The sequence below is a fragment of the Lepidochelys olivacea genome, assembly GCF_965140295.1.
Source record: "Lepidochelys olivacea isolate rLepOli2 genome assembly, chromosome: 7".
In the NCBI taxonomy this organism is placed as follows: Eukaryota; Metazoa; Chordata; order Testudines; family Cheloniidae; genus Lepidochelys; species Lepidochelys olivacea.
This window is the reverse complement of record NC_140417.1, coordinates 113,100,430-113,125,614: the sequence shown is the minus strand read 5'-3', so window position 1 is coordinate 113,125,614 and position 25,185 is coordinate 113,100,430. Positions and strand designations below refer to the sequence as shown.

Below are 25,185 nucleotides of genomic sequence, written 5' to 3'. Positions count from 1 at the left end.
ATTCACTTTATTTGAATGACTTACAAAGTTAAGGGCTGAAATGTGATATCTCTGGGGCCAACTGTGCATGATGCCTTGGTGGATAGGATGTAAGGTGCTTCCCTCATTCTCTGGTATCCTTCTACATCAACTTGGGCACTTTTTTTTTTTACTCAGCCTATGTCTTCACTGCATGCTAACCATGGGTATGCAATTGCAGGTTAGTCAATGAGCACTACAGTGCAAACACATTGATATGAGCACGCTGCTGTCACGCCCCATGTCTGCAAGGCCACTATATGTAACCATGAGAAGCGGTAAAGCTATCTGGGCATGGATTCCATGATTCAGTCAAAGCTCACTGTGCCACTCTATACTTACAGTCACAGGGTGTTCTGGGGAGACTTGTCTGCCCACTCTGGGAATTGTGGGAGGAAATGGTATAGGGCTGGAAAATTCATTTCTTGGCAGAATGCAGGCTGTTGTGATGATGATGTGCTGTTATGGGCTGAAGATATGGATCCTGCTCACACTAATAAATGTAACTGACAGATGCTGTTTTTTATGGGGGCAATGTTTTGTTGGCGTGCCTCTGCAGGAACTGCTGTCAAGAAACCATGGTGGGTGTTTCAGAGGCGAACTCCATCCTGAAGAAGACAGAAGCAGTGGTTTGTATTTACAACCAGAAGCACAACAGCAACAACAGAATGGGACCATGTGGACGTGGAGGCATGGACTGAACTGATGCTATTTTTCATGGTAGTCCACCCCCTTCCCTTCCTATACCTCCTGCAAGCAGACTGGATCAGGACCACAAGCACAGAGTGGTGCAATTTCACTGTGGTGGAAACATGGGATGACCAGCCATGGGCCCAGAATTGTCACATGAGAAAGCCACATTCCTGGCGCTTATGAGGAGTGTGACCCAGACTTTGAGTGATAAGAGATAAGATAAGAGAGGCAATAATGGTCCAGAAGTGTGTTGCTATCACCTTGTGGAAGTTGGTAGACCCAGACTATTACCTAACCATTGACAATCAGTTTGAGGTTGGCAAATCAATGGCTGGCACAGCATTCAAAGAGGATTACAAGGCAATTAATGCCGTGCTGGCTCTAGAGGTTGTGAAAATTGAAAATATCTCTGAAATAATTGCTGAGTTTGCACTCATGGAGTTCTTTGGTGCTATTGATGCCAGCCATGTACACATCCTGTGCTTGCCATGTGAAGCAAGCAAGGACATTACTATTCCATTGTTATGCAGGCTTGTAATGGAGCAGACTCACCCGGCGGTGCCTCCTGCTGCTCGTCTGCGGGAATTAGCGCGTCAGCCTCTGGAGTGCCCTCTGCCGTCTGGTGATCTGCCTTACCACTGGGCCCGGTCCCTCCCAGGACCCAGTGCCTCCTCCAACTGGGGTGCTGCTCCGTGGCAGTAAACCCCAACAATCCCTGAGGGTCTCCCCTCCCTGGGGAGCCCCACCCACTACCCCCACCTTGCCTCAGTCTTGGCTACTGCCAGTCATCGCTTAGCCCTGCTCTCTGGGGCAGACCGCAGTGTATTAGCCACTAATCACAGGCAAGGCTGGGGTGGGACCTGCTGCCTCTGTCTACCCGTGGGCTGCCCCCTTGCAACCTCAGTACCTAATAGGCCCTAATCTAGGCCTCGCAGCCTGGGGGTTTCCAGGCCGTAGCTCCCCGGCCTTTTCCCCCCAGCCCTGCTCCAATTTGATACTCCCTCAGGTCCCTGTAGCCAAGCCCTTCTCTCTCTGAACACAGAGAGAGACTGGCTAAGCTTCAGCCTAGCAGCCCCTTTATAGGCCCAGCTGTGGCCTGATTGGGGTGTGGCCCAGCTGCAGCCATTTCCCCAATCAGCCTAGCTTTTCTTGCCCTCAGCCCTGGCTCTCTCCCAGGGCTGGCTTTTAAGCCCCACAGGGCAGGATCGGGTAACCACCCCACTACAAGGCCCTTGTGGATTACTTTGACATATTCATGGAAGCCTACACTGGATGCACAGATAGGGTGCATGATTCTGCAGTGTTCCAAAGGACTGGCCTGTTTGAGCATGGGCAAGCTTATAAATCATTCCCCTCTAACAACACAGTCACCAGTAGGGTGTCTGTACCAACTGTGATTTTAGGTGACCCAGCCTTCCCTCTGCTGCCCTGGGTGATGAAGGTTTATCAGTACCTGCACCAACCGGACAAGAGGCAGCTTAAATACATGTTGAGCAAGTGCAGGATGGTGGTGGAATGTGCCTTTGGCCAACTGAAAGCAACATGGTGCCATTAAAACTCATTTGGACTGTAGTGTGTTTAATGCCATAAATGTGATTGGGTATGTTGTGTGCTTCATAATATATGTAAGTATAAGCGGAAATACTTTGGGACAGAATGGGTTGCCATTAATGATTCTTTGGGGTATGTTTACAGGCAATTACAAATGCACTTACTAATGGGGTAGGTTCTGTTACAGAAAGGTCCGTAAGTGATGCCTTGTGCAATTGCATTCTTGAGCTACACTTTAATACACTTAGGCTGATTAATGAGGTTGTACGGCACATTGTGCTCTTGTCTTGTATTGAAATGTAGTGTTTATACATGAATTAAAGAAATAAATATTCCTTTCTTTTTGCACTTATTGAAGTGGATTGATAGAAATGTGGGAAGTCCAGCTACGCAAACTTGATTACAAATGTGTGCAAATATAAGACAACATAAAACCTTGTCACAAATAAGGAAACTGCACATCATCAGGGTATCTGTTCTCTTTCCCTCTACTGGAGCAGGTGTGGAGTGCAGTGAATATTTTGTTGGTGTGAGGTTACGTGGCTCATTGTTTGGCTCATTAGCTTCCTTCCCCATGGAATTGTTGTCCACAGCTTGTAGGATGTTGTAACATTTGGGTGGATCCATGGAGCTGGCATGGAGGTTTGGGCAGGATAACTCACAAGTCCCAATAGTCTCTTAAACATGGTCCTCTGATATGCCATGTCTCACCCCTTCAGCACCCAATCATGGCAGAGGTAACCCGCCAGTGGCTTCCCCTCCTTCCTTTGCTTTTTAACTAAACCTATGTCCTCCTTATGGCACTTTTCACTAATACTTGGTTGTCTCATAGTTGTCCTCTTCTCCCTCCATGAGTCTGATACTGTTGCATTTGGTCCTCACAGAAGGGAAAAAAATTGTGCATGCTCTTGAATTCCTGTAATTGTATACATATTGAAGGCAGCTGCAAATAAAAAAAAATCCAGTTTTATCTCAAACAAATGCAGATTCTTTTGCTCAGCAAACTTCAGCCTGTTCCAAAGCATTGTAAAGGAATGGATGGAAGGAGTTGGGCATGGGGAGGGGATCAAGGTGATTGGAGATGGAGCAGCGCTGATGATTTTCAAACCCTTTTTCAAGCTGCTGCAACCTTACTGTCACGACCCATGGATCTCGAACCCAGGCCTGCAAGTTATGGAAGCAACCATGCTTCAACCATCCACCTGGAAGCGTGCTCACAATAGCTTACTTGGGACCCATGAAGCCCAGCCTGAATGTGAGGCTCTGCCCCCGAGGTCCAATTGGTGGAGCCCCAGAACTGTTGATTGGCCTGCTGGCCCTACTTAAGCCAGAAACAGGAACAGCCAGCTGTCTGAACAACTGGGCTCCACTCTGCCCTGGACCGTGTGCCTTCCCCACTTGATTTCCTGGCATCCACACTTGGCTTGACTTGTGGTTCCTGACCTCCAGTTTGTCTCTTGCCTCAGACCCTGTGGTATCCTACCTCGATCTGAGTCTGGTTCCCAACTCGTGGTTCTGATTTCCAGTTTGTCTTCTGACCTCTTGGTATCCTGACCTAGTCGTGACCCTGGGTCTCTAGCTCCTGACCTAGTCGTGACCCTGGGTCTCTAGCTCCAACTACTCAGTCTAGCCACCTACAACCCAGCCGTGACATTTACAAGATGAGCAAAGGTGGAGTAGCTGCAAGCAATATCGGTGAGAACACTAAGCAGAGGCATATGAAGGCAGATCACTTCCAGTCAGGGGTCACAGCACAGGTAGATGGCAAGATAGGGCACAGGAATGGGTGCCCTGGGGTAATTGGAAAAGTTTGCATCAATTATTGTATTTGGCTGTAGCTGCATGTTTTCATTTCAGTTACCTTGGATTAGCAATGCTAATTTGGGGCCTGCCCAATGCAGCAGTAGGTGGTCGCTGCTTCATCTTGTGGCATCAACAGAGGCATCTGGATGTGTGAACACGGAGTATGTTATGGGGAAAACCTGCAGGTGAACGCGAGTTAAGTCTACAGTGAAGACAAAACCATAGGGGAGAGATTGTGCGGCATTGGGCGGCGCTTACTTCAGGCAGCTCCCAGTCTGTAGTGTAGCAGGGCTAAGGTAGGCTTCCTGCCTGCACTGGCCCCATGCCACTTCCGGAAGCACATGGCTCTGTGTGCTGCCCCTCTCTGTAGGGACCGCCCCTGCAGCTCCCATTAGCCAGAAATGGGGAACTGCAGCCAATGGGAGCTGCAGGGGCAGTTTCTGCAGGCTTGAGCAGTGCCTGGAGACCTCATCTCTCTCCCCAGGGGCTGTGCTGCTGCAGAGGAGCTGGCCACTTCTGGGAGCAGCACAGGGCCAGGGCAGGCAGGGAGCCTACCTTTTAGCAGCCGGAGGTTGCAATTGACTGTCAGAGGCTCCAAGGTTGACCAGTTGATTGAGATCCACTGGTTGATGACCACTGATCTCCTGTACAGCACAGGCCATAGAATATTACCAAAATAATTCCTATAACATATATATAAGAAAAAAAGTCCCATCTCGATTTAAAAATTCTCAGTGATGGAGACTCCACCTTGACTCTTGGTAGTTCTGATGATTAATTACTCTCACCATTAAAAATGTGTCTTCTTTCTAGTCTGACTTTGTTTAACTTCAGCTTCTAGTCTTTGGATTTTGTTATACCTTTCTCTGCTAGATTGAGGGCCCCATCTTTAAATATTTGTTCTCCATGTGGATACTTATAGACTGTAATCAAGTCATCCGTTAACCTTCTGTTTGTTAAGATAAGTAGATTGAGCTCCTTTAATTTATCACTGTAAGGCATGTTTTCTAATCCTGTAGTCATCATTCTGGCTCTTCTCTGAACTCTTTCCATTTTATCAACATCCTTCTTGAATTGTGATCACCAGAATTGGACACAGTATTCTAGCAGTAATCACACCAGTGTCAAATAAACATCTAAAATAACCTCTGCTCATACTTGAGAGTCCCCTTTTTATTCATCCAAAGGTTACATATATTCTCTTGGCCACAGCATCTCAATGGGAGCTCAGGTTCAGCTGATTATCCACCACTTCCCCCAAAACTTTTTCAAATTCACTCCTTCCCAGGAAAGAGTTCCCTTTCCTCTAAGTATGGCCTTCATTCTTTGTTCCCTGATGTATATATTTACATTTAGCTGTATTAAAATGACACTTGTTTGCTTGCACCCAGTATATGAAGAAATTTAGAGCACTCTGAGTCAGTGACTTGTCCTCTTCATTCTTTATTACTCCCCGAATTTTTTGTGTCATCTGTAAACTTTATCAGTGATGATTTTGTGTTTTTCTTCCAAGTCATTTATAGCATAGGGCCAAGAACTGATCCCAGCGGGACCCCCGAGAAAAGAAACCAACTTGATGTTTTACATGGTCCTCCAGCTGAATGTATTTGGCACAAATGGTGTCTACTTCTGGTACAGAGCTAGCTGTGCACCATCTCCACAGAAGCCTCATGGCACAGGGGGTCAGGTTGAGTCAGGAATAGGAGGATAAATGGCTGGAACGTTCCTTAAAGGTTCGGTTGAGCTAACAGACTTAAATAAAGCACAACATCTTATGTTTAAAATAAATTAAAATGCTCTTGGATTTGAGCACCCTCACGTGGACTGAAGATTAATGGAGACCATGAAGAAAGGGTGATGATAAACAGCAGTATATCATGTTGGGGAAGAGGGGTAACTAGTGCTTGCTACAGTGGTAAGTGTAACCGTTGCTTGAACTAACACCTTTAACTGTGATATGAAGGAAAAGAGAATCATCTACCTAGTTAAACGTCCAGGTTGGGGAAATACTGTTTATTTAAGATGGCTCAAGGAAATATAAATAGGCTTAGAATTGTCAAACTGAGGAAAGGAAAATTTAGCTGAAATAATTTCAAATAGTGAGATTTATTAGACTGAAGAATACTGTAGTCACCCAAGAGAAATGGTGGAAGTTCTATTGCTTTGAATAATTTAGAAATATACTGGATAAACCAGTCAAACAATATATTATCCAGAACAATCCTGCAGTAAAAGGAGAATGAACTAGGTGATTTAATAGGCCTTTTCCATGGCTAATTTCTGAAATTCTAAGATAAAATAGAATTAGGGCCCTGATCTTGCAATGGATAACACACATGGGTGCAAAAGTCTGCACATGTGTTTATCAATAGCAGGACTGGAAACTAAGAATGAAACTAAATCAGACATAAGTGAGGAAATGAAAATGTAAGATAGTTTATGCATACCCTTGTGCATAAATATTACAAATATCCCACAGCAGTATGTGAATTTGAGTAACAGCTGTGCTGTCATAAATCTAAATGTCATTTGTTTTGTTAGCTCAGATTATAACTTACTAGGTTTAATATGAATTACCTATTGGATGTACATTTACATTGAGCTAATGAGATTTTCAGGGAAGCAATGTGTAAATTGGATTTAAGGGAAATAAGGGTTCGGAATAATGGAATGCAATAGAGTACATTATAGTAAAATAGTCACTAGAGTTTGAATTTCCTCTTAAAGATTCTTAAATAGCCTTGGGTTATCTGAGTTCAATAGACTCTACTATTAAAAAATAATGGTACAAATACCCTAGATTGTTCAGAAAACTCTGTGCAACATGTAATGTTACTATGAGAAGAATTCATTTTCTAAAACTGCCTGAATGCTTTGGGATTTTGACATTGTGATGATGCATTAATAAGGAATATGGAGCAGGGGAGGGGAGGTACTGCATGAGAACAGATGGTGCTTACTTGTAATTTAAAATTCATTGTAATGCGTCTCTCAGGCAGTTTTGTCAATATGTATGGTGATTAAGCCAAACCAAATGCAAACTGATACCAAAGATTCTGTGGAATTTGTGTGCATACTGTACATGTAGACATTGTCACTTTCTAGCATTTGTTTTAATGGTGTCGCGTGTAGCTACATAGGCTTCAAGAACAACTTACCTATCTCTTCCATGTTTGTTTTACAGTAGCCTCTGCTATAGATCAGAAAAATAATAGGTACCTTTCATAGTCTATTTACTAATGGGCATCTGGTCCAGTAAGAGCACCAAACGGGCCCCGAAACCAAAGTTGTTCTCTCCAATATTAATGAAACTGATTCTGTATATGAGTAAAATCTCATTTTAACAATTGCACTGCTTTAGTACCTAGCAATTTATGAGCGGATTGTTTTCCTTAATGAGCAGGAGGTTGGTGCACTAACATCACCAGTGCTGCACTAACGTGCTGCATTATCTTAGTGTTGCATCTCCCATTTAGCATGTTTTTGTAGTACACCAGTACACCATTAAAGATTCAAAAAACTCATCTTAATCATATAAATGTGCTGCATATGTCTTATCTATATTACTATTCTGTGTCTATGTGGGGCTTCTTGGAGGTTTAGTCAGGAGACATAGGCTGCAATGTATTCGGTATACAGATGACACCCAGCTCTGTCTTTAACACATCTGACCCAACTGGAGCAATGGAATTAATTACCCAGTGCCTAGAATGAGATTGAGAACTAGCTGGCAGTGACTTAGTCCAGATAAGACTGAGATGATGATGATGGGCTGAGAGAAGCAGCCAGAAGAGTTGGAGGAAATTTATATCCTTACTCCTTGTTGATGGAATATGACTTCCATTTGTGAAACAGGTGTGCATTTTGGAGGTGCTGTTATGTATCCTGAGCTGCTCCTGGATGCCCAGGTAGCAGCTGTGGCAAAGAGTGATATTTTTTTCCCCTCAAGACAAATGTGATCTTTTCCCCTCAATACAAACCTTCCCACAGTTATCCATGCCTTTTGTCACCTTGAAATTAGCCTGCTGTATATGGGCCTACATTTGGGGGCATTCAGAAGCTGAAGGGTAGTGTAGAGTGCCACAGTTTGATTATTAAGTAGAATTGCACATTGACAACACAGTAAACTAGTGCAGCATTATCAACATTGATATTCAGGCTGTTCATTTTAACTGATAAAGCCCTAAATGATTTGGCATCTGGTACCCACAGCGGAGGTCAGCAGAAATGCTTGAGCCAGAGCTCCTTCAATGTATATGAGAGGTACTTACTGGCTCTGTGCAGTGTCGTGGGTTTTAGAACTTCCTCTCCTTCCTGGTCCACCAGAGCCCAGATTTGTTAACCTTCAGATTATGTGGCAAAGCATGTTTTTTTTTTCCACCTCCCTCTCTAAGTCTGTTGAGGAGAGGGTATATTTATGGGCAGTCCTTTGCTTATGTGATGATTTTAATTTGGCCACAGCACTATAGTTACATTTTAGAAATCTGAAGAAATAATATATATAGCTGACACACTCTATATTGCTACAGAAAGATACATATAAAATTGCTTTTTATCAAAAAGTGATGTGTGAGAAATAGCTAAACTTATACAAAACTTTTAGGTATCTACAGACCTGGAGGTGTTTTGAAGGCCCTATGGTAAGTTAGTTATTATGCTACCTGCTGTTGATGGATTATTTAGTTTATACTTTTATCTGAATAAACCATCCCGAGGGATTGTCTTTCTATTTCAGTTAATAAGTTGAATTTCTTTGCTGCTTAATATATCTGTGACATCCCAGCCGCCTTTTTAGTTTACCTCTGGCTGTGAGACAGAAGCTAAAAGGGGCCCTGTTATCATACTGGAGGTGTTGGTTAAAAAGTATCTCAAAATACCAATGAAAATACCTTGTAATTTAAAGCTTTTGATGTATTTTAAAAAGTGTATAAATACTATACAAGTATATCTTTGCAGATGGTGGGAAAATGAATTCCTAGTACAGGATCCTGATAGCACACTGATTAAGGGCATGAATAAAGGAAGAAAAAATAACTAAATCCTGTTTCCCAAGTGTCTTTCTTTTTAGTATAAACTTCTTACAGTGTTGTTAATCTTCTCTGGTTGTATTTGTGTGCTGTAATAATATTTGCCATCTAATGTTACCACAATAGGACATGTGTTCTTTTTTTTTTCTCACCCTCACCAACACACACTACATGCAGCTAAAGATGAGAATTTGGAGTCTGGTTCTGACATTGCTTTAGGCTGAAAGTAGGTTTGTGTCATCTGACATACTTGTGTAAGAAAGACAAGGTGGGTAATATATTTTATCCAACCAAATTCTGGTGGAGAAAGAGACAAACTTTTGAGCTACACAGAGCTCTTCTTCAGGTCTGGGGAAATATTCAGAGGGTCACAGCTAACTATAAGGTGGAACAGATTGTTTAGCATAAGACTTTTACACACATTTTACACATAATTCTAAGAAACCATTCAACATGAAGTGGACTGTTAATGCCTGTGCAGGTAAGTACAGTGATCTGTGGGTGCATTTCTTGTCCATAGAGTTCTGTTGTTGAAGCTGAGCATGGTGTTTGGGAAGTTAATGCTGGGGTGGGAATGTTCTACAGAATGTTTGATGGATGGGGTTGTGGTGGAAATCTGTGAGGGAATTTAGGTGATCTGTCCAGAGGATGAAAATATTGTCAACATATCGCAGGTATATCATTGGTTTTGTGGTACATTTGTCTGGAAATTCTTCTTCAAGAAGAAGTTGTCATGTTGGGGAGCCATCCTAGTACTCATACCTGTTCCCATGGTTTGGAGAAAATGTTTGTTGTTGAATGTAAAATTGTTATGGGTGAGGATGAAATGGATGAGTTTGGTGATGTGTTTGGGGTGGAGATCTGAGTGTTGTCCATTATCTTGTAGATATTTGAGGCAGACAGCGATGCCGTCATTTTGAGGGATGTTCCTGTATCGGGAAGTGACATCCATGATAGCAAGGATCGTGTTCTGAGGGAGGTAGTTAATGTTGTGGTGCTCTGGAGGAAGTTGGTTGTGTCCTGGAGGAAACTGTCCCTTTGTGCAAGGAGTGGTTTGAGGATGTTTTTTTGAGAGTCCTGATATTTCTTCAGTGAGAGTTCTGTGGCCAAAAATGATTGGTCTGCCTGGGTTCCCTTGTTTCTGTATCAAGGGAACCATGTAGAAGGTCCCTGGGGTGGGTTCCTGTGGGATGAATTTGTAGAGTTTCTCTTGGGGTATGTCTACACTACAAAATTAGGTCGAATTTATAGAGTTCTTCTTTTTAGAAACCGTTTTTATATTGTCGATTGTGTGTGTCCCCACACAAAATGCTCTAAGTGCATTAACTCGGCGGAGAACTTCCACAGTACCGAGGCTAGCGTCGACTTCCAGAGTGTTGCACTGTGGGTAGCTATCCCACAGTTCCCGCAGTCTCTGCCACCCATTGGAATTCTGGGTTGAGATCCCAATGCCTGATGGGGCAAAAAACATTGTCACAGGTGGTTCTGGGTACATGTCATCAGGCCCTCCCTCCCTCTGTGAAAGCAATGGCAGACAATCGTTTCGCACCTTTTTTCCTGAGTTACCTGTGCAGACGCCATACCACTGCAAGCATGGAGCCCACTCAGCTCACTGTCACCGTATGTCTCGTGGGTGCTGGCAGACCTGGTACTGCATTGCTACACAGCAGCAGCAACCCATTGCCTTGTGGCAGCAGACGGTACAATAGACCTGAAAACCATCGTCATCATGTCCGAGGTGCTCCTGGCCACCTTGGTAAGGTCAGTCAGGAGCGCCTGGGTAGACTTCGGTGCAGGGACTAAATTAGGAGTGCCTCGACCAGGTCATTCTCTTTAGTCCTGCAGGCAGTCCTATTGTACCATCTTCTGCCAAGCAGGCAGGAGATGAGGATGGCTAGCAGTCCTATTGCACCGTCTGCTGCCAACCAAAGATGTAAAAGATAGATGGAGTGGATCAAAACAAGAAATAGACCAGATTTGTTTTGTATTCATTTGCTCCCTCCCTCCCTCCATGAAATCAACGGCCGACAATCATTTTGGTGAAGTCTGTCAGGGGCACCTTGCAAACTTCAATGGAGATTCAGTCCTGCCTGAAATACCAGAGGGAGGGATAGCTTAGTGGGTTGAGCATTGGCCTGCTAAACCCAGGGTTTTGAGTTCAATCCTTGAGGGGGCCATTCTGTGTGACAGTTGTTTTTGTTTCTCCTTGATGTAAAGCCACCCCCTTTCTTGATTTTAATTCCCTATAAGCCAACCCTGTAAGCCATGTCGTCAGTCGCCCCTCCCTCCATCAGAGCAATGGCAGACAATCGTTCAGCGCCCTTTTTCTGTGCAGACACCATACCACGGCAAGCATGGAACCCGCTCAGATCACTTTGGCAATTAGGAGCACAATAAACACCACACGCATTATCCAGCAGTATATGCAGCACCAGAACCTGGCAAAGCGAAACCGGGCGAGTAGGCGATGTCAGCGCGGTAATGAGAGTGATTAGGACATGGACACAGACTTCTGTCAAAGCACGGGCCCTGGCAATGTGGGGATCATGGTGCTAATGGGGCAGGTTCATGTGATGGAACACCGATTCTGGGCCTCGGAAACAAGCAGAGACTGGTGGGACCACATAGTGTTGCAGGTCTGGGACGATTCCCAGTGGCTGTGAAACTTTCACATGTGTAAGGGCACTTTCATGGAACTTTGTGACTTGCTTTCCCCTGCCTGAAACTCATGAATACCAAGATGAGAGCAGCCATCACAGTTGAGAAGTGAGTGGCAATAGCCCTGTGGAAGCTTGTAATGCCAGACAGCTACCAGTCAGTCGGGAATCAATTTGGAGTGGGCAAATCTACTGTGGGGGCTGCTGTGATGCAAGTAGCCCACGCAATCAAAGATCTGCTGATATCAAGGGTAGTGACCCTGGGAAATGTGTAGGTCATAGTGGATGGCTTTGCTGCAATGGGATTCCCTAACTGTGGTGGGGCCATGGACGGAACCCATATCCGTATCTTGGCACCGGAGCACCAAGCCGGCGAGTACATAAACCGCAAGGGGTACTTTTCAATAGTGCTGCAAGCACTGGTGGATCACAAGGGACGTTTCACCAACATCAGCGTGGGATTGCTGGGAAAGATACACGACGCACGCATCTTCAGAAACTCCGGTCTGTTTCAAAAGCTGCAGGAAGGGACTTTATTCCCAGACCAGAAAATAACCGTTGGGGATGTTGAAATGCATGTAGTTATCCTTGGGGACCTAGCCCCTACCCCTTAATGCCAAGGCTCATGAAGCCATACACAGGCAGCCTGGACAGTAGTCAGGAGCTGTTCAACTACAGGCTGAGCATGTGCAGAATGGTGGTAGAATGTGCATTTGGACATTTAAAAGCGCGCTGGCGCAGTTTACTGACTTGGTTTGACCTCAGCGAAACCAATATTCCAACTGTTATTACTGCTTGGTGTGCGCTCCACAACATCTGTGAGACTAAGGGGGAGATGTTTATGACAGGGTGGGAGGTTGAGGCAAATCGCCTGGCCGCTGGTTATGCGCAGCCAGACACCAGGGCGGTTAGAAGAGCACAGGAGGGTGCAGTGCGCATCAGAGAAGCTTTGAAAACCAGTTTCATGACTGGCCAGGCTATGGTGTGAAAGTTCTGTTTTGTTTCTCCTTGATGAAACCCCCTGCCCCTTGGTAAGCTAACCACTCTCCCCTCCTCCATTCAATCACCACTTGCAGAGGCAATAAAGTCATTGTTGCTTCACATTCATGCATTCTTTATTAATTCATCACACACACAGGGGGATAAGTGCCAAGGTAGGCCGGGAGGGGTGGTGGAGGAGAGAAGCACCGGGAGGGGTGATGAAAGAGGGAAGGACAAGGCCACACAGCACTTTAAAAGTTTTTAAAACTTTAAAACTTATTGAATGCCAGCCTTCTGTTGCTTGGGTAATCCTCTGGGGTGGAGTGGCCAGAGGCCCCCCACACCGTGTTCTTGGGTGTCTGGGTGAGGAGGCTATGGAACTTGGGGAGGAGGGTGGTTGGTTACACAGGGGCTATAGTGGCGGTCTGTGCTCCGGCTGCCTTTCCTGCAGCTCAACCATATGCTGGAGCATATTAGTTTGATCCTCCAGCAGCCTCAGCATTGAATCCTGCCTCCTCTCATCATGCTGCCGCCACCTTTCAGCTTCAGCCCTCTCTTCAGCCCACCACCTCTCCTCCCGGTCATTTCGTGCTTTCCTGCACTCTGACATTGTCTGCCTCCATGCATATTTCTGTGCTCTGTCAGTGTGGGAGGACAGCATGAGCTCAGAGAACATTTCATCGCGAGTGCGTTTTTTTGGCCTTCTAATCTTCACTAGCCTCTGGGAAGGAGAAGATCCTGTGATCCTTGAAACACATGCAGCTGGTGGAGGGAAAAAAAGGGGTAGGGGCTGGGTCCCCAATACAGTGGTATTTAAAAAGACACATTTTATAGAACAATGGGTACACTCTTTTACGGTAAACCTTGCTGTTAACATTACATACATAGCACATGTGCTTTCATTCCAAGTTCACATTTTGCCTCCCCCCACCGTGTGGTTAGCCCCTCCCCCCTCCCTGTGGCTAACAGTGGGGAACATTTCTGTTCAGCCACAGGCAAACTGCCCAGCAGGAACGGGCACCTCTGAATGTCTCCTTAAGAAAAGCACCCTATTTCAACCATGTGACCATGAATTATATCATTCTCCTGAGGATAACACAGAGAGAGAGAAAGAACGGATGATGTTTGAACTCCAGCAAACATACACTGCAATGCTTTGTTCTACAATGATTCCCGAGTACGTGCTACTGGCCTGGAGTGATAAAGTGTCCTACCATGGTGGACGGAATAAGGCTGCCCTCCCCAGAAACCTTTTGCAAAGGCTTTGGGAGTACATCCAGGAGAGCTGAGAATGCCAGGGCAAATGAATCATTAAACATGCTTGCTTTTAAACTATGTATACTATTTTAAAAGGTACACTCACCAGAGGTCCCTTCTCCGCCTGGCAGGTCCGGGAGGCAGCCTTGGGTGGGTTCGGGGGGTACTGGCTCCAGGTCCAGGGTGAGAAACAGTTCCTGGCTGTCAGGAAAACTGGTTTCTCCGCTTGCTTGCTGTGAGCTATCTACAACCTCATCATCATCATCTTCCTTGTCCCCAAAACCTGCTTCCGTGTTGCCTTCATCTCCATTGAAGGAGTCAAACAACAGGGCTGGGGTAGTGGCGGCTGAACCCCCTAAAATGGCATGCAGATCACCATAGAAGTGGCATGTTTGGCATGCCATTTGCCTCTCTGGTTTTCTGGTAGGCTTGCCTCAGCTCCTTAAGTTTCATGCGGCACTGCTTTGGGTCCCTGTTATGGCCTCTGTCCTTCATGCCCTGGGAGATTTTGACAAAGGTTTTGGCATTTTGAAAACTGGAACGATACATACAGCGATCAGATCCCGTACCTCCCGTTCGGTCCATGCTGGAGCTCTTTTGCGATTCTGGGACTCCATTATAGTCACCTCTGCTGATGAGCTCTGCATGGTCACCTCTGCTGATAAGCTCTGCACTCACCTGCAGCTTGTCACGCTGGCCAAGCAGGAAATTGAAATTCAAAAGTTCGCGAGCCTTTTCCTGTCTACCTGGCCAGTGCATCTGAGTTGAGAGTGCTGTCCAGAGCGGTCACGATGGAGCACTCTGGGATAGCTCCCGGAGGCCAATACCATCTAATTGCATCCACAGTACCCCAAATTTGACCCGGCAAGGCCTATTCCAACACTAATCTCCTTGTCGGGGGTGGAGTAAGGATATCGATTTTAAGAGCCCTGTGGATGGGTGCCGTGTGGACGGGTGTAGGGTTAAATCGATTTAACACTGCTAAATTCAACCTCATCTCCTAGTGTAGACCAGGGCTTGGAGTTGTTTGAGAGAGGATTTGATCATATTCTTAAATTCCTGGGTGAATTGTGTTGCGGAGTATTCTCTGAATTCTTCATAATAGGTGGTGATGTAGGGTTGTCAGTTGGCCTCATTGACGTAATCATCATGGTTGAGGGCTATGATGGCACCCTCTTTGTCTATTGATTTGATTGCTATCTGGTGATTGGATTTCAGGGACTGTGTAGTGGTCCTCTCAGTGGTAGAGAGATTGTGGTGGATCTGATATTTATTTAGTAAGGATTTCACAGTCAATTTTTTTTCCTGAAGCAATCAGCATAATGTTCCCACTGTGGGATGTCCAGGCAGATGATTATTTTTTCTTGTAACTGTTGGTGGGGATGTAGTAGTTGTGGGTAGTGTTACCCATTCTTGGAAGCAGCCAAGAAATAACCACAAACAGTTGGTGAACTGGATCAGCATTGAGGGTTGATTTATTGCTTCCCTTATTTGTGCAATTATATACACACACACACACACACACGCACACCTCATTCATGCTGGCAGGCTGCAGGCATGGATGTTGGTTTTGATATCGCAGATGGTTGAGGCTGGCCAGTTGACAGCTGCCCAGAGATTGGCTGCGGGGTGACGAGAGTCCCCGAAGTCCCTTCGGATCCGCAGGAGGGCTCTACTGCTTCCAGTCGGGTCCCGAGTTTAGCGTGCTGTTACATTTCCTTGTTGGTAATTGTCCTGGCCGCCCATCTCGAAATTTATACCTTCACCAAACTAATACCATGGTTCCATAAAAGGCGATATTTGCTGCTTTGCTTTGCCATTGGCTGTCACTCACACTACCTCACTCATTCCTTATGTTAATTGATTACATGTTCATAAGCATGAATACAATTGGTAATATAGAGCAATACAGCTTTAAGCAAGCATCTAACATCATTGGGGAGCTTCCACTGCTTGTGTCTTTGTAACAGCATAACAGGAAACTGTGCAGACTGCACTCGAAATAGCAAATGGAGGGGCTGCATCTGGCTACAGGTAGTGTCGTCGTCATTGTTGTGAAAGAATTCTTCTAGTTCTCCATGTGTTAGTATGGTATCATACTAACACATACTACAGGTTCTGTGGTGGGGCAGAGACAGTCAGTCCACTGGAGATAACACAGCTATGGTTAGAGGTAGACTTGATAAATTGATGTATAGTGTCCGTGTGATGGGTCTTGGTGCCATGGTTTCTCCCAGAGGTGCTGTTCTATGGATTGTGAAGTTGTTGTAGTTGAAATCCACTAGCTCTCCTTTTTTGTCATCTGACCGCAGAGGTGTTAATGGGCCACCTCACTTTGAATGATCTCATAGAATGTGTTAATTACTTTTGGAAAACAAGCTGACACTCCGAGTTCCTTCCCCAGACCCAAAGAAGAGCTCTGTGCAGCTCAAAAAGCTTGTCTCTTTCACCAAAAGAAACTGGTCCAGTAAAAGATATTCTGTCTTGTCTCCCTAATATCCTGGGACCAATGCAGCTACAACACTGCACACATGTGGAACTAATTTGTAACCCGGTACATATGAACCAAAACCAAATACTGGGGGTAGTGTCAGCTTCTGCTAATGCTAGTGGTGTTGCTATTCCCATCTACTGTGCCTTTCAGTGGATGATCTTAAAGTGATTTTCAAACATTACTTAAAAAGAAAAGGAGTGCTTGTGGGGTGCCACAAGCACTCCTTTTCTTTTTGCGAATACAGACTAACACGGCTGTTACTCTGAAACATTACTTAGTCTTCAAAACATTCCCAGGAGGAAATGTGAATAATACTTACCTATCTTAGAGGCAGGTAAATTGAATAAAATTAAGTTAAATGTCTTCCTAAAAGTTGCTAGCTGAGCTAATGGGGAGGGACTGAATGGGTACATCTACACCATGATAAATACATAGCTGCCCCGGGCTCGCAGCTGAAAAATTGCTGTGAAGACATTCAGGCTCAGGCTGCAGACTGGGCATGGGGACCCTGCAAGAGGGGAGGGACTCCAGCCTGAGCCCGAATGTCTATACAGCAATTTTTATCCTCACAGCCCAAGCCTCACAAGCCAGAGTCAGCTGACCTGGGCCAGTTGCAGCCATGCCGTTGGTCTTTTATCCCTGTGTAGAGGTACCCAATGCCTATAATTCTCTTTCTCCAATTCTGCAGAATAAACTGCTTTATGACCCAGAGGAGTCACAAAGCTAGTACAGCAGGAAGAACACCCAATTTCATTTTTTATATTAATTGTTGAGTATGTGGGCTCTTTGTGGATGTAATTAATTCTTTTTCATATTGTTGCAGCAGGCAGGCCTGTCTTTTCGTTTGACTGTGTGTAGAGACTTTTGTTAATAATTGTACTATTACTTTGTTGTGAAAAGACAACAAATACATATTAGACATAGGTTAGGAATTCCATACCAGTACTAATCTAGTCTAGCGATGTAGTGGATTTGAGAAATGCAATACCTAGCTAAATTGGTTCTGCTTTATTTTTAACTACTGCATACTCCTTGTATTATAAATTTGGAAAGATGCCCAGATCTGAAGAAGAGCTCTGTGTAAGCTTGACAGCTTGTCTTTCACCAACAGAAGTCGGTCCAGTAAAAGAGATTACTTCACCCACCCGTCTCTGGAATGTGGAAACAGTGAGTCTTAGTGTTAACTGTATTTGCCCACAGGCACGGAAGGTGCTGCAGCATCCCCAGGTTTTGCGCCTGGCATCCCAGCCACTGGCCCCGTGCCTCTGCGGCCCGGGGTCCCACCCGCCAGCCCTGTTGCTGCCTAGGTGCTCTGCAGCCAGCCTGGGGTCCTGCTCAGCCCCTGCCCTTGGGGCACTGCTGCCAGTCCCAGGGTCCTGCTCAGCTGCCAGCCCTGTGCCCAGGGTCCCGCCTGGCTGCTGGCCCCATGCCTGAGACTCCGCATCTGCCCCTTACTGTGGCCCCAGCCTCCACTGCCTTACCCCTGTCTGCCACCCCATCCAAAGCTACGGTCCTGCTCCCAGCCCCAGGTTTAGGGGGCAGTGAGGGCCACGGATGCGGGTAAGGGGTTCAACTCAGCACTCCGACTCCAAAAACTGTTCCAGCACCACTGTATTTGCCTCATTTCTGCCAAAATAATCTTTTGCCTAGTTACGGAGAATGGTAAAGAAATCTGATGGTGAGTTTGGGGAAAGGAATGGAGAATGGTATAGATGGTACCTGATGACCTAAGTGTGCTGCTGGTTGGCAAGCATGGTAGTTATAAAAGAAAAATTCAAATACATAAAAATAAAACACCTGCTTGATAGATATGCATAGCCCTTTGTGTGGGTTTGAAATGGTGGCCCTTAAGAACTCACCAATTGTCTTAAATGACAAAGTATTTCCATTTAGATAACCTCAGTGATTGCATTTTTTGAGTACAGTCTTTCATATCATAAGAAAAGAGAAGTATCAAGGAATACTTGAGTAGCCTCATCATTTTATTGTAGGCCATGTCCACATGGTGACAATTTGGAAGGTTAACGCAAATCAGCTGAAGGTATGAAGTTATTTGCATAAATTGAAGTGCATTAAACTCCTGTGTGGATGTTGTCATTCAGGATTAAACTGGCCTTAGTTTGCTATAGCTTATTCTTCCCTAAACTATGGTTAACTATGACCACTTTACTGCTGAATGAGACCACCTACACAGTGTTTAATGTATTTTAGTTTATGGATATTAAACACTTTTAGTTAATTCACCTTAATTTTCCTGAATTCTCCTCATATAGACATGCCCTTAGATGAAACTGGAAGGTCTTTCTGGGCTATCACTGTAGGATCATACCACCAGTGTAGTCTAACTGCAGACCATGTTAATATAACAGTGAATTGGGAGCGAGATTTATTTGGCAAAGTCCAGATCATAGTGAAAAATTGAACTCTGTCAGTTTGAATTGTGTGGATTCATGCTTGAATTGGGCCTTTCTGATCTACAGCTAATGTATACTTTTTGTCATTATACAGTAAAGAAAAAAAAAGGGAGGGGTTAAAGAATTGGAAATCTTCCCTCTTTTCCTTCCTGTTCTCTTCACTTACACTGTCACCTCCTGCTTTTCTTCTCCTCTTGCGTTATTTCAGAAATTTTTAAATGCTTGAAATTTGTCCTTCTGATGCGTATTGTCACTACGAGCTGAACATCACCACTTCCAACACCTAAGCCTGGGTTTACTAGTATGCCTTTGTTTGTGGGGAATATACCTTAGTTTAGATTAGGTTGGAGTTTATGTTGTGTCTTTTGAATCTGAATCCAAAGAATTGCATATGTGCACATTGTGACCAGTTGTGTTGGACTTGAAAAGGAATTTGTTGTGGACTTGAGCAGTTTGTGTGTGTTAGGGTTTTTTGATGATTATAATGTTGCCTTAAGTTGTGAATTCCTTAATTTTTATTGGTTGTGTTGACATGAAATTAATTGAGACCGTCTTAAGTGTATGTTAATGACACTTGTCTATGTGATTTATTAAATAAGGTATCAATACTTGCATCTTGGTCTAAAAGCCCCAAACAAGAAAAAGATAAATGCCTTATTTAGAGAGCAATACTTCAGTCATCAGAGCATCTTAGCTAAAAATTGCCTTCAAACAGAGTTTACTTGTTGCTCATTCACTGAAGTGCAGAGGGAATTCTTTTGTTCCTGATCTGTTCTTTTGTTCCTGCCAAAATGGTAGTCTTCAGGTTCTTTAAATTTTATACTTCATATCTTAAATACAAGTAGTTTTTTTAAAAATCCAAGATGAAATTACTGGAATTCTTGACAAATGTTTCTTTTTTACATTTTGTGCTTTCTTTTCTCTTAGCTCTTATTTTTTCATTGCCATATGAGGTCCTTTATTTTTTTTTCTTCTCCAGTCAGTCACACCAGAATCCTTTCCCACTTTTTTAGAATCATGGGTTCATTTGCCTGTCTAACCCACAAATAACTGGATTGGTGGGAGCCTTGTGCACTTTACTCCTGATTTCTGATCTATGAGCAGTTTAATAAAAGGTATACTCTCTGTCTGTTTTGTTTTTTATAGTCCGTCAAAAACTACACCAAATGTCATGTGAGAAATGAACAGATCTGTAATAAATTGACCAGCTGTAAAAGTTGCTCACTAAACCTGAACTGCCAGTGGGATCAGCGTCAGCAAGAATGCCAGGCTTTACCAGGTAAAAGCTCTGAAATTTGAAATCTACTTTTTAATTATTTTGAGAGCTGGATGAATATCCCAAATTAATTTCCATGAATATTTATTCAACTAGAAAAAAATGACTTTGTTTTGTATGTGCTCACTCTCCTTTAAGATCTCCTTTTCAAGGATAATCTAGTGACTGCGTTCACTGGCAGGAATGTTCATGATAACAGTTCATTTTAAGATGCTAATATAGAACATTCCCAGAAAGTAAATTTTGACTTTCTAAAACCCAAATATTCTTACTGTAAAATAGATTCGATACACCATGCACGTCCAGTCAGGGAATATAAACAATACAAATGTTATTTGTGTTGTTTGTGTGTCTAATCAAAGCTAACAAAAAACCTTGACTTTCTAAACTGCTTCTAAACAATCTACCGAACAAATTATTTGCGGAAATTGCTCAGTGAATAATTTTTAAATAATAAGTTTTAGACAATCATAAAGTGCATGTAAATGATCTTTGAAGATGCTAGTTTAATAGAATACATTAACTGCTATCAATTAGTTACTTATCTTTTAACAATGTGCATGTGACTAGTGCTAAACATATACTAATAAGATTAAAAACATATCTTTCCCTAAAATTTTAAAATATCAGAAATTTGTTTTACTGACAGTTAGTATTGTGTGACTAGCCACCATGCTGTTATAGGGTGATTATTATTTTAAAATTATAAAAGGGACAAAAGAAAGAAGATGCACCTTTGTGATCTTTTGGTTCTAATAAATGTCTTCATATTTCTAAAAAAAGATTTAGATAAACTCTAATCTACTCATTTTTCTGAGACAACTATTGCCATGGCACCAAAACGTCAAACCTGTATATATTATTTGCATAGTATAGCCTTGAATGCTTATTTACATTTAAGTCTTTATAAATATCAGAAAGGTTATACTAGTGATGCTATTAGACTATAACTCAGAATATAACTTACTGCAACACTGTATATGTTTTTTTCTTGTTAATTGGCACTTTTACTACATTGACATTCAAAGTAATATAAAACTTGATTTTCTAGGTTGTTTAATAATACATTTATACATTATGATGAAACTGAGTAATGGTATATACTGGACTGTGACTTGAAAAAAAAAACAAAATTAAACCCTCTAGGTGTGCGTTTGTATGCTTTTTTTTTAACAACTTATAAATTTGTATCTTAATGCGATTTCTGTACTAGCTCATTTGTGTGGGGAAGGATGGAGTCACATTGGCGATGCCTGCCTCCGCATAAATTCTAGTCGTGAAAGCTATGACAATGCCAAACTATACTGCTACAATTTGAGTGGGAATCTTGCCTCATTGACAACCTCAAAAGAAGTGGAGTTTGTTCTGGATGAAATACAGAAGTATACAGTTCAGGTAACTTGACTTCTAAGTGCTGGTTTATTTTGACCTTTAAACCCTAAATTTCCAGGCTACACCTTTTCCTCTCTCTCCAAATTGCTGAAGTTGTGATTTGCAAAGGTTCCTGAGCTGGAGCTCATTAGATTTATAAGAGAGGGAGCTGCCAGCAGATGATTTTGTGGGAAGAGGGCCCATGCCGATCTGTTGTGGTTTATACATGCTGCAAAGTCTCTTTTCTTTGTGGCCACCTGGGGCAGGAAATGGGATGAAGGAGGAAAGGGTGTTTTGTTAATTGCTGTACAATGCAGTTAGGTGTGGGAATGAGTTACCATTTTGTGTGTGGTCAGCTGTGGATTTTAGCTGTTCAGTCTAACAGTTGATTGTTTTGTTCGAAGGCCCACCTATATCATGGATGGCTAACTTGGGGAGAACAGGGGTTTTAAAAAGCCAGTGTGTAAGGGACCAGTGGAGCTCGTGAGCAGGAGCAGCAAAAGGGGGAGTTTTGTGTAAGACTTTAAAGAAGGAGCATGAGAGTCAGATGCACCTAATGAACGTTCTCTAAACTTAGACCAACCAACAACCCCACAAAGGAAAATAAAAATGAACACAAAGAACCAACAAACAAAAACCCTGCAAGATCAAAAAAAAAATGCAGGCAGAAGTTCAACAGCAGGTGACAAATGTGTGCATTCGGTGCAAGAAACTCAGGGCCCTCAGAGTCAGAGTATGGACTCTTGAGACCAGAGTGGCTGTATTGGAGGAGCTAAATGAGACAGAGAGTTACATAGACGAGCCTTTCTGGAGCATAACAGAGCAGTCCTATCCCCAGTCTTGACACCCTCTGTGGTGTTGAGGAGGATGAAAGCCTTTGGGAAGGAGAACATCAGGCTGGAGCAGAGGGAAATGATCCCATTGCTGGGACCCTCCTTCCAGATGATGTTATGATATCCTCTTGCACTGAGCATACCACTCTAGGGGAGGGAATTCCAGTTATTAGGAAGAGATGGGTAATAATAGTTGGGGATTCAATTATTAGAAATATAGATAGTTGGGTTTTTGATGATCAGGAGACCCTCACAGTGAATTGCCTGCCGAGTGTGAAGGTTTCAGTCCACTTGAGACATCTAGCTAGGCTTATGTGCAGTGCTTGGGAGGAGCCAGTGATCATGGTACATGTAGATACTAGTGACCTAGGGAAAGGTAGGAGAGAGGTCATGGAGGCCAGATTTAGGCTGCTAGAAAAGAAATTAAAGTCCAAGACCTTCATGGTAACATTCTCTGAAATGCTTCCAGTTCCACATGCAGGGCCAGTTTGACAGGCAGAACTGCAGGGTTTCTATGCATAGGTGAGATGATGGTGTTGAGAGGAGGATTTTAGGTTTATTAGGAACTGGGGAACTATTGGGAATGGAGGAGCCTGTACAGGAAGGATGGGATCCACTTAAACCAAAAAGGAACTAGCTTCCTGGCATGTAAAATTAAAAAGGTTATAGAGGAGTTTTTAAACTAAGGGCTGGGGGGAAATCCAACAGGTGCGGAGGAGCACACAGTTCAGACAGACACATCCCTTAAGGGAGTATTTATTAAAGGGAATACGCTATATCCTAGTAAAGAGGAGAGGATAGAAGCTGATGAAATACAGGTAGGACCTGAAAAGAAACAGTCAAATGAAAAAGAGCCCTATGGGAATGGGTGACGGGATGGATCACGTGATGATTTCTTGTTCTGTTCGTTCCCTCTGGAATTGGCCACTGTTGGAAGACAAGATACTGGGGTAGATGGACTGTAGGTCTGACCCAGTATGGCCTTTCTTGTATTCAGTTATATCACATTAAGGCAGAGAACTAAATATTGATAACTTTTAAAAGTCCTTGTATATAAATGCAAGAAGTCTAAATACTAAGATAGTTGAACTGGAGTGCCAGATATGAAATGAGGATATTGATATAATCGGCATCACAGAAACTTGGTGGAACAATGATAATCAATGGGACACAGTAATAAGAAGGTACAAAATATATATGACAGAGTATGTCACGCTGATAAGAGAGTGCCATTATATGTGAAAAGAAGCAGAGAGCCAAATAAAGTAAAAATCTTAAATGAATCAAACAGTACCATAGAATCTCTATGGATAGAAATTCCATGCTTGAATAATAAGCGTATAACAGGAATATACTGTGAACCACCTTACCAGGATGGTGACAGTGATTGTAAAATAGTCGGGGAGATTAGAAAGGCTACAAAAACAGAAAACCCAGTAATAACTGGGGATGCCAATTATCCTCATATTGACTGGGAACATGTTACTTCCAGACAAGATGCAGAGATAAAATTTCTAGACACCATTAATGACTTCTTCTTGGAGCAGCTAGTCTTGAAACCCACAAGGGGAGAGGCAATTCTTGATTTAGTCATAAGTGGCACCCAGGATCTGACCCAAGAGGTGAATATAGCTGACCTGCTCAGTAAAAGGGACTATAATGTAATTAAATTTAAGATCCTTGTAGGGGGAAAACACCAGAGAAATCCAGCACAGTAGAAGAAATAGGAATGACACAAAAACGAAGAGGCTAGTTAAACAGAAATTAAAATGAACGGTCACAAGAGTTAAATGCCTGCAAGGTGGATGGAACATTTTTTAAAACACCATAATAGAAGCTCAAGTTCTATGTATACCCCAAATAAAATAAAAACAGTAAGAGGACCAAAAAATTCCACATGGCTAAACAATAGAGTTAAAGAGGAGATTAGAGACAAAACATCATCTCTTAAAAATTAGATGTCAAATCCTACTGAGGAAGATAGAAACGGGCATAAATTCTGGTGAGTCAAGTGTAAAAGTATAATTAGTGAGATCAAAAAAGAATTTGAAAATTAACTAGCAAAAGCTAGAAAAACTAATAACATTTTAACTACTAACTAACTACATCAGAAGCAGGAAGCCTGCCAAATAATCAGTGTGGCCTGTGGATGATTGAGGTGCTAAAGTATATCTCAAGGAAGACAAGGCTGCTGCAGAGAAGCTGAAGGAATTCTTTGAATCGGTCTTCATACAAGCTGAGCGTGTGAGGGAGAATCCCATATCTGAGCCATTCTTTTTAGGGGACAGATCTGAGGAACTGTCCTAGATTGAAGCATCAATAGAGGTGGTTTTGGAACAAATTGATAAACAATAAGAAGTCACCAGGACCAGGTGGTATTCACCCAAGAGTTCTGAAGGAACTGGCAGAACTAACAACTGTGGTATGTAACCCATCACTCTGTATCAGATGACTGCGGGATAGCTAATGTGACACCAATTTTTCAAAAAGGCCCCGGAAGCGATCCTGCCAATTACAGGCTGGTAAGTCGACTTCAATACCAGGCAAATTGGTTGAAGCTATAGTAAAGAATATAATTATCAGTAATATAAATAAACACGGTATGTTGGGGAAGAGTCAGCATGGCCTTTGTAAACTTAAATCATGCCTCTCCAATCTATTAACATTTTTTGAGGGGGATCAAGGAACGTGGACAAGAGTGATCCAATGGTTGTAGTGAATTGGACTTTCAGAAAGCCTTTGACAAGGTTTCTCATCAAAGGCTCTTGAGTAAAGTATGCAGTCATGGGATAAGAGAGAAGGTCCTCTCA

The 25,185-nt window shown here is 43.2% G+C and overlaps 1 protein-coding gene across 7 annotated transcripts in view; it reads left to right on the top strand.

Moving 5' to 3' along the window:
• The window catches only part of ATRNL1 (attractin like 1), a 1,099,511-nt gene that overhangs the window by 292,658 nt on the left and 781,668 nt on the right, over nucleotides 1-25,185 (top strand). For 6 of the 7 annotated variants that reach the window (XM_084633632.1, XM_084633634.1, XM_084633633.1 and 3 more), the window contains exons 15-16: nucleotides 20,042-20,174; nucleotides 21,385-21,566. In XM_084633632.1, coding sequence (XP_084489758.1) covers nucleotides 20,042-20,174; nucleotides 21,385-21,566 — 315 coding nt within the window. Of the gene's footprint in view, nucleotides 1-577; nucleotides 2,598-20,041; nucleotides 20,175-21,384; nucleotides 21,567-25,185 lie in introns of those variants that run through there. The other variant, XM_084633638.1, reaches the window with a different exon arrangement.